Genomic DNA, 10,164 nt, shown 5'->3' on the forward strand with positions numbered 1-10,164 from the left:
TATATATATATATATATATATATATATATATATATATATATATATATATATATATATATATATATATATATATTGAAGTTCTTACAATAAAGAGATACAAATTGAGTGAAGACCATTGTATCTTCTTTCTGCAACTGTATACATATTTCTTTAAATGAAAGACTTTCAATTCATTTACATAAGTATTTAGAATAATGTATTTATCACCAAATGAACCTAACTTTCATACTACTGCTGGGTACCAGAACATTAATAACCCACAACAAAAAAAAAAAAAAAAAAAGGAAGAAATTTTGGTTTAATTTCCTAAAGAACATTATGCTCTTTGCATAACATTTAGAATAAACAAGAAAGTAAATTCTTCCAATTCCGTTCTTTTAATCAAATCTTGAGAAACAATAACCCCTTTGCTAGAACTAGAGTTGTGAACCTTAGTGGGATGGCTAGTTCCACACAGATCAAACTTTAATGCCCTTTGCTATAACAATTGGAACCATTTTTCTTGTCACCAAACTCTACTTGAAAATTGATTGAGCACACTAACCTCGATCAGCGTCCCTTTGGATCCTTAAGCTCAGAAAAAACATTCTCAGCGATTAACCAATCAGATTCCTTATTCCCGAAGCTTGTAGTGTTCAATACATTGCTATTACTATGGGAGCTGCTAAACATGTCCTCAGTTGCACTGCCTTCATAGTCCCCGCCACTCTCCCACACTACATCACCATGAGCACTGTCCTCCTGAAGCTGAAGCTGCAGAACAAACTCTAACACCCCAACGACGTCGTTCATGGAAGGTCGCTGACTCCCATCCTCAAGTAAACAGCTCATCGCAACCTCACTAAATTTGCGCAAACAGAGAGGTGCTATCTGACCCTTCAGTGTTGGATCCACAATCTCACTCACAGATCCCTTCTCATACCGATGCTTCGCCCAATCCACGAGGGACACCTGTTGCTTCTCCACCGTTCGGAGTAAAGGCTGCCTCCCACACAATACCTCTAAGAGCACCACTCCGTACGAGTACACGTCCGACTTCTCCGTCAAACGCTGTCGTCTGTAATACTCCGGATCTAAATACCCAACACTGCCCTTCACCTGAGTGCTCACATGGGTCATTGAAGAACCTGTGGGCCCAACTCGAGACAATCCGAAGTCTGAAACTTTCGCCACCCATTTTTCATCCAACAAGATGTTTGTGCTCTTCACGTCACGGTGAATGATCATCTGTTTCGCACCTGTATGCAGATAATGCAGTCCTCGTGCCGCCCCGATGCATATCTGAAGCCTTTGCTTCCATGAAAGCAAAGGGTTATCGGTGTCGTAGAGATGATCACGGAGGGCTCCACGATCCATGAAATCGTAAACGAGGATCATCTCGTTGCTCTCGTAGCAGTAACCGATGAGGGAAACAAGATGGAGATGACGAAGTTGAGAGAGCATTTGGATCTCGTTCATGAACTCGTTCAGACCTTGCTGAGAACCCGGTTTGAGCCTTTTGATTGCCACAGGTGTTGAATCGTCGATGTAGCCTTTGTACACGTTGCCAAAGCCTCCCACTCCAACGACGAAGAGTTCGTCGAAGTTATTGGTAGCGGCAATGATTTCTGAGATTGAGAAGTGACGGCAGAGGTTGGTTGGTAGTGGTGATGACCCATCCCGGCGAGAATTTCCCTCTTTCTTACTTTCAACGGAGATGTTTTCCTTGCGTTTGACGAAAAAGAAAGCGACAATAAAAGAGAGCAAAAGGACACCGAAAACTGTCCCTGTCACGGCGGCGAGGGTTTTTTTGGAGGCTCCATTTTTATTGTTTGAGCCTTGACGGGATACCACTGCGGTTTGTAGAGGAGGGTCCTGATTTGGTCCGGCGAGACTACCTTTATAATTGCTGATTTTGAAGATTTCAATTGCATTTATTTGTGCGTCCTGGATAATGCTTTTAGGGTGAGGATGCATTTTTAGCGAAAGGTTAACTTTTTTCGGATTCTCTGAGATGATAACTACATACTCTTTAACCACGGGAACACCCCACTGTTTCGTCCACATGAAAACATCTGCCCAATCGGTAGCCAACTGATCATGTATGAAGATGAAGAATCTCAGAACACCAGCCTCGTCAACTCTCGGGTTAAGCTCACAAAAGTATAACCTTAGCAAGTAGGTGAAGCCGGAATCAACGGTAAGTTGCCAAGTGATGTTGTTCCTCATGTTGATAGAGGCATCTCTTCCCATATTCCTTACAGATCGGAATAATTGGTCTGGTGCCGTGTAGTTAGGAGTCTTCTTAGTGAAGCTCAGATTAGTTGTACTCTTAAACTCAATAGATTCTTCACTTTTTGTCTCTAGGTACTTGCTATCGGAATCCCAAGTCCTGAGCATACCCGTGTCCTCAGAGGAGGAGATTGTATGTTCACCAGCTTTTAACCTGTACATGGTCTCGAGAGCAAACTTGTTCTCAACGACATATGTGGTCATGGTGCCAACAAATTGCGGCTGCTCTGTGGAGTCGTCAGGATCGGTGTAGTAGAGATAAGGGGGCATCGAAACAATCTCGATCCCGTTGATGAAAGCGTAGGAATCTGTGGTGCTAGGAAGGAAGGTTATGTTGAGCCTGTTACCATCTTGGAGGTTGATGCAATACTCTTTGAACAAGATGTCAGGGTGGCTAGGGTCATCATCGGCATCGGCGTTGAGTGAAGCATTGAAATCTTGCAGAAGGGTGTAGGGGCCTGCTTGGACTGAGAAAGAGGCTAGGGAGCGAGGGAAGTTTTGGTATGAAGTAGAGTAGAAGAAAAGACGAACGAACTTGGGGCCTGGTGTGAGAGGGAATGAGTAAGTGAATGGAGAGTGAGAGAGACGAGCATGGGTGTAGGGACCCTGTATGGTAGATGGTGTGAGTGAAGGAGCAGCGACTGAGAGGTTTGTTGGAGAGAGGAAGTGATTGTCTGAAGTCCAATTCCGAGTGTCGGGAGTGGAGAAGTTGTTGGATGAGCCACAGCTGATGCTAAAGAGGTCAATGGGACGATAAATAACGTCTGCCATGGAAATGAAAGAGAGGCACCACCACAGGAGGAGGAAGAGGATGGTTCTTAAAGCTCTTCTTGTACAACTTGACTCCATCGATAATCTGTCATCAGAGTAACGGTAACAAAGAGAGGTGAACTCGAACATCATAAATCTACCAATGAATATATAAGGATTTCTGATAAATTTTCTCAACTACAAAGGATTTTATTAGAAAAAAAAATATAATTTTATTTCTTTTAACAATTTTATTTATTAACATTTAATAACATTAAATTATTTTTAATAATTTATTATTGTAATTTAACGAGAATAAAATAAAAAAGAAAAAGCATGCTTATAATCAATTGTGTCTATATGATAATAAGTTATGTATAATTAAATGAATAAAAATACTTATTTTTCAGTAACATAGTGAATTATTATATTTATAAGATTTTTTATTTTGTTTGTTATTTTCAAAAGATTTTCTTCTCTTTTATTCTTTTTTTTTTTCTTTCGTTTCTTCTTACACAGACAACTTGTCAAAATCACCTTTAGGTATAGCTATGTTTTTATTTAACAAACTTTGCCAGTTTAAATATTAATGATGTTTCTATGTAGTATTTTATTTAAAAATCTGAACTACTCATTTGTCTTGATTTATTTAAATGTTAAATATTGATTATTTTTAAATACTTTTTAATTCAGATTATAAATTTATGACCCTTTCCATTTGTCTTTTTTTTTCATTAAAAACAGGTTTAGCTGAGCTAAAATTTAAAATTAAGGTAGACTTCTTAGTTCATAGAGTATTTACAAAAATATTTATATTTTATACACTAAAAGTAGTAAAGTGTTGAAGCACTTTATTTTAAAATATGAACATACTACTTTGTTTTTCACATTTTGTACATTTAAATTAGTTATATATTGACAATTTTAATTAATGGTTTAAATTTACATAAATTTAAAAAATGTACAATGTCTAAATTAAAAGATAACAGTGAACAATAGATAAAATAACTTCCTTTTTTGTATAGGCCTTTGGTCAATGAACAAGTCAATAAGAAAGTCATATTATTAACTATTATTTTTTGGGTAGAAAGTAAACAAAAGACATTCGAAATTTCCACATCCACCCACACTTGATTGGTTAGATAGACTATAAATACATTATGGTGCGTTGTTTATGGGCACAAAGAGGAAGATTGGAGTGCACTAATAGCAATAGATATTTCCCACTCATCAAGTTACTTTTGGCTTCCATTATCTTTCATTCCCACTTTAAGGCATGAGATGTCATCATTAAAGTATGAAAAAATGTCATGAATTGTAAATATGAATCAATGTTTTGTTGTTTCATCGCCTACATCATTTTTGTATTTCATGACCTTTATTTTATTAATATCAATAACTCTTGAATCATTTAATATAATAAATATTGTAAAAGCCTCGATAAACTGAGTTATGTATTTAGAAAAAACAACATCAAACATGTATGAATAGGTTTTTCACATATATTTTACAAAATTTTGAGGCTCTGATCATATAATTGAACATGTTGGAAAAAGAAATGGTGCGACAGAGAAAGAGAAGAAATGTTACTTGTTTTTTTTTTCAATCTCCAAATATTTATTTTATGATTAATTTTTTTCAATAAATTTAATTTTTTATTTGAGAAAATATAGTCTATTTTTAAAGATAAATTACATTTAAAGGTTTTTAATTTTAAATAGTATGCTTTGTTTGGATTCTTATATCCTGTTTTTTTTTTTTTTAGAAAAAAGAATACTGAAATTATGTTCGATTTAATGATTTTAAATAAAAATTCCGGAAGCAATATTATATAAAAATTTCAAATCAACTTTTGAATTTCAAATTTTCTTTTGTCCATAAATAAGATGTGGACAGTGTTTTGGTTTAGCTCCCCATTTTTATTATTATTAATAATAATAATAATAATAACAATAATAATAATAATAATAATAATATTATTATTATTATTATTATTATTATTAATATCTTTATATTTTAAACACATTTATGTCTGCAGATTGATTGTGAAAATTGGAGTGTGATTCTTGATAATTTGTGTAATACACATTTTTTTTTATTTGTTTTCATTTGTCAAATTATAAATACATATAAATTACTATGATTTTTAAAATCCAGAAAAATTCACACATACACAGAAAATAAAAATAAAATGAGTGAAAATTTTTGAAAGTTAATTATATATATATATAGATATAGACACAAACAATAAACAACGAGTTCAAGATACACAGGTAAGAAGTTCAAGAAAATTGATTGCAGAAAAAGGTCACAGATATGTTTACAATCTCTATCTTTCCTGAAATTTGTACCATGGACTTATTCTTGCAAGAAAAGAACATGCTAAACTGATCAGACGGAAGAAGCCAAAGCATCGGAGTAGATAAATAGCATGACCAACAAGATCACAATCTTAGATATTCATCATGGGCAATTCCTTTTGTAGACATTACACTTTTCTGGATTCTTACCAGAGCCTCCGAAGGGCGCACAGGAACGATAACCAATATAGTCCCTACAAACTCGTTTATTGACGACTGGCCTATTTTTATTAAAAACCTTGGAATTGATCAAAGGATTGCCCTCAGCAAGCATTCTGGCGGTGATGGTGGCAAATTGCGACTCCAGTTGATGGAGAATGGGGCAGTCTTGTAGGGAGCCATCACAAAGAGACATGGTCTCATTGGAGTTTCTTACAGCTGCAATGCTAAGATGTTCATGCAGCATAATCATCACAACCCATAACAACAAACGGGCTGCTGATTGCTTCTTCATGCTTCTCATCACTTCTACACTGTAATGGACATCCAATATCTACCCCTTATAATATATATATATATATATATATACTGTAGTCCCACTATTACAGCTTGCACTTCATTATGGTGGCAGTTGCAAGTAATAAACCTAACTTTCTCCCTCATTAATTCTTCTTTTCCATGTGCAGTGGGGCATAAGAACATTCTTAGGACAGTCTTTTTGAAATCGGGATCAGCAGTTCAGTTCAATTTTCAATAGCGAGAATCTTAGTAATTCAGAGATCAGGCTATTCATCCATCTTTTCTTAATACCTTACACCATTATTCCTAATTCAATTCAATTTCATATCACATACACAGAATATTCCAAATTCATTAAATTCGTAAAAAAGTAATGTTAAAGAGATACGTTTTTACATAAAAATAAAATAAGTATAAAGAAGTAAATTTTTATATATTTTTTCTTTTTAAAAAAAGATATAAATAAATGTAAAAAAATTATTATCGATTAAAAAAATTAACAGCGGAGTAAATTAGTATTGGGATAGTTTGTTCTCTTAATCACAATTGAAATGATTCATAATTTTATACATTAAAGATATTTACTTATTATGAATTCAATTAAAACATAATTCTCTTTATATATAAAAGATAATAGAGTAACAGTTTATTTTACATTCGATCTCTTTAATAAATTTATAAAAATAGTTTTTTTAAAAAAATTGTATATATTCATTCACATACATACATACATATCGATTATTTTTAAGTAATACGAAATAATTTCTTATAAAGGGAAACTATAAAAGTATTTACAGAATAATGTTTTAAAACTCATAAGATAATTCAAAATATTTTTGAATGTTAATACAAAAATAAAAATAATTAAAATGACTAGTGTTGTTAATTTTGTCGTATAATTTATAAATTTATTATTTTTATTCTGTCTATATCAACATTAAATACTGGTAAACTTTTTTCTATGTACATAAATACGTTTCTTTTAAGATATTGGATGTTAGACAAAAAATCATTCAAAGATATTTTTGGCAAGGCTGAAATTTCCACGAACGATGATAATAAAGGTGGTACCCAGTGCATTAAAGCCTCCCATGTTTTCGTAAAACATATACAAAAATCTGATTAATAAACGTTTATCAATGGTCTGTGTATTACTAGTGTGTACAGCTTTGCTTACAGTTTAGCAATGGGCACAACTTACAGACCAATTGCTTTGCGAAACATGCTCTTCTTCCTCCTCTCCTTGTGCCACCCTTACTTTTCCATAGCAGACGTTATTTACCGTCCCGTTGAGCTTTTCACCGTAAACTGTGGCTCTGCTATAAACTTCACTCTCGATGGTCGAAACTGGACTGGAGATAGTAATACGAAATTCCTCTCCGAAAGCAAGGACTCAGTTACTGTTCAAGCAGACACACAATCAACAATACAGGGACCTTACACTTATGCTCGTCTCTCTCACTTCCAATTCACCTACTCCTTCCCCGTCACCACACAAGGCCCCTTCTTTCTTCGTCTCTTCTTCTACTCAACTTCATACCAAATGTTTGACCGCCACAAAGCCAATTTCTCAGTCCAAGCAGGCCCATACACCCTCCTTCAACATTTCAATCCTTCCCTATATGCTGAAGCTGATGACGACCCAACCCACTCCGACATCTTGTTCAGAGAGTACTGTATCTACCTCCAACATGATCAGAGGCTCGACATAACCTTCGCTCCAAGTACCACAGAGTCCTACGCTTTCATAAATGGAATCGAGATTGTTTCAATGCCCTCTTATCTATACTACTCCAACCCTAATTACACTGTTCCTGACGACATCACTAAATTGCCACAATTTGTTGGTCACAACCAAGTATATATAATTACAAATAACTCTGCTCTCGAGACAAAGCACCGATTGAAAGTTGGAGGAGCACAAATCTCCCCGTCACAGGACACTGGCATGCTCAGGACCTGGGATACGGATGATAAATACCTAATTACTGACAGTGGACCATCTACTGATTATGCGAAAAAAACTAATCTCAGCTTCGTTCAGATTCCTAACTACACGGCACCGGACCAAGTCTACCGCTCCGTAAGGAATATTGGAATGAATCCCTTTAAGAACCTCACATGGCAGCTTCCCGTTTATTCTGGCTTCTTCTACTTGCTAAGGTTACACTTTTGTCAGCTTAACCCGGAGGTTCAAGACCCCGGTGACCAAATGTTCTACATCTTCATTCAGGATCAGTTGGCTGAAAGAGGGGCAGACATTCTCAAGTGGAGCGACAACCAGAAGGGTGTACCAGTGGTTAAAGATTACGCAGTTTACATTCCAGGAAATAGGGAAAAGGTATATCTTTCACTGGAAATGCATCCTAATAGTATGAGCTCCATTCAGGATGCACAACTCAATGCTATTGAAGTTTTCAAAATCAACGACACAACAGGTAGTCTCGCTGAACCGAACCCAGACCCTCCTCCACAAACCACCAATAAGCAAATCTCAAAGAAGAAAAATAGCGGCACCAAGAGACCCCTAACTGCCGCAGTCGCAGGTGCAGTTTTTGCTGTCGTTTTACTCTCCTTTATGGTGGTTTTCTTCATCAAAAACCTCAAGCAAAACGTTGCCGTTTACAAAAACCAAAAAGATGGAACTTCTCGCGGAGGTGGCTCTGGCTCATCATCGCTACCAACCAACCTCTGCCGTCACTTCTCAATCGCAGAAATCAGGGCCGCCACAAACAACTTCGACCAACTCTTCGTCGTTGGAGCGGGAGGCTTCGGCGACGTGTACAAAGGCTACATTGACGACGGCTCAACACCTGTCGCTATCAAAAGGCTCAAACCCGGTTCTCAGCAAGGTCTGAACGAGTTCATGAACGAGATCCAAATGCTCTCTCAACTTCGTCACCTCCATCTTGTTTCCCTCATCGGTTACTGCTACGAGAGCAACGAGATGATACTCATTTACGATTTCATGGAACGCGGAACCCTCCGTGACCATCTCTACGGAACCGATAGCCCTCCGCTCTCATGGACTCAAAGGCTTCAGATATGCATAGGGGCCGCACGAGGACTGCATTATCTGCATACAGGTGCAAAACAGATGATCATTCACCGTGACGTGAAGAGCACAAACATCTTGTTGGATGAAAAATGGGTGGCGAAGGTTTCAGACTTCGGGTTATCTCGAATTGGGCCCACGGGTTCTTCAATGACCCATGTGAGCACAAAGGTGAAAGGCAGTGTTGGGTATTTGGATCCGGAGTATTACAAACGACAGCGTTTGACGGAGAAGTCGGACGTGTACTCATATGGGGTGGTGCTCTTGGAGGTATTGTGCGGGAGGCAGCCTTTGCTCCGAACGGCGGAGAAGCAACAGGTGTCACTTGTGAATTGGGCGAAGCATCGGTATGAGAAGGGGTTTCTGAGTGAGATTGTGGATCCAGCACTGAAGGGCCAGATAGCACCTCACTGTTTGCGCAAATTTAGTGAGGTTGCGTTGAGCTGTTTACTTGAGGATGGGAATCAGCGACCTTCCATGAACGTCGTGGTTGGAGTGTTGGAGTTTGTTATGCAACTTCAGCTTCAGGATGGTGCTAATGTCAATGTCGTGTTGGAAAGTGGTGGGGATTATGAAGACAGTACTACTGAGGACATGTTTAGCGGTAGCCATAGTAGTATGCATGTTTCGGACTTCAGTAATAGCAGTGGATTGAACTCTACAAGCTACGCGAGTCAGGAATCTGACAGGTTGATCTCAGAGCTTGTTTTCTCTGAGATTAATCATCCAAAGGGACGCTAATTAATCCACTTCAATATGCTGTTACTAGTATTTAATGAAGATTATTCCTAGTTTATTCAAAATATTTAGTGGTATTAACTCTTTATATGCATAATTGTCGTAGCACTGTTTTATACTTAAATTTTTAGACTCTTAATATGGATAATTGTCATAGCACTGTTATATAGTTATTTTTAGACTCTTTTAATGTGTAATTTTCATAGCGCTATATGTAGTTATTTTTAGTCTATATTCAAATTCTCTTTCTTCTAAATTTTATTTTGTAAAATATTACACCTTGGAATATCACCGATAAAGTGTAAATAGATTCTTCCAAAATCATATGCAGAGGATACCTAGATGATCATTTGGATCCTTATTAAGAATGTTCTTAAAGTAATCACATTTAAATTAAGATAAACTAAACAATCTTAGACTAGGTCCAAGCATGGAAACAAAAGGTCTTATATGAATATCTCAACCTTTTGTAAGAACACATACTACCCATCCAACAGCTTTTAGATTCTTGTAACAAAAAAAAAAAAAAAA

General features: G+C 36.5%; 2 protein-coding genes across 2 annotated transcripts; one reads left to right on the forward strand and one right to left on the reverse strand.

The window, feature by feature from the left end:
* Nucleotides 1–102: 102 nt before the first annotated feature.
* LOC106758478 (receptor-like protein kinase FERONIA) lies at nucleotides 103–3,171 on the reverse strand. Its single transcript, XM_014641396.2, has one exon. It carries the CDS (start codon nucleotides 3,169–3,171, stop codon nucleotides 550–552), a length of 2,622 nt encoding a protein of 873 aa, XP_014496882.1. The 3' UTR covers nucleotides 103–549.
* Nucleotides 3,172–6,966: 3,795 nt separating this feature from the next.
* LOC106758479 (receptor-like protein kinase FERONIA) lies at nucleotides 6,967–9,730 on the forward strand. The gene has a single exon (XM_014641397.2). The coding sequence runs from the start codon at nucleotides 7,027–7,029 to the stop codon at nucleotides 9,634–9,636; it is 2,610 nt and encodes an 869-aa protein (XP_014496883.2). The 5' UTR covers nucleotides 6,967–7,026; the 3' UTR covers nucleotides 9,637–9,730.
* The last annotated feature ends 434 nt before the right edge of the window (nucleotides 9,731–10,164 follow it).

Source organism: Vigna radiata, chromosome 4, assembly GCF_000741045.1.
Source record: "Vigna radiata var. radiata cultivar VC1973A chromosome 4, Vradiata_ver6, whole genome shotgun sequence".
In the NCBI taxonomy this organism is placed as follows: domain Eukaryota; kingdom Viridiplantae; phylum Streptophyta; class Magnoliopsida; order Fabales; family Fabaceae; genus Vigna; species Vigna radiata.

Coding starts and splice junctions, on each gene's coding strand:
- LOC106758478 (XM_014641396.2), bottom strand. CDS start 3,171: ATGTTCGAGTTCACCTCTCTTTGTTACCGTTACTCTGATGACAGATTA.
- LOC106758479 (XM_014641397.2), top strand. CDS start 7,027: ATGGGCACAACTTACAGACCAATTGCTTTGCGAAACATGCTCTTCTTC.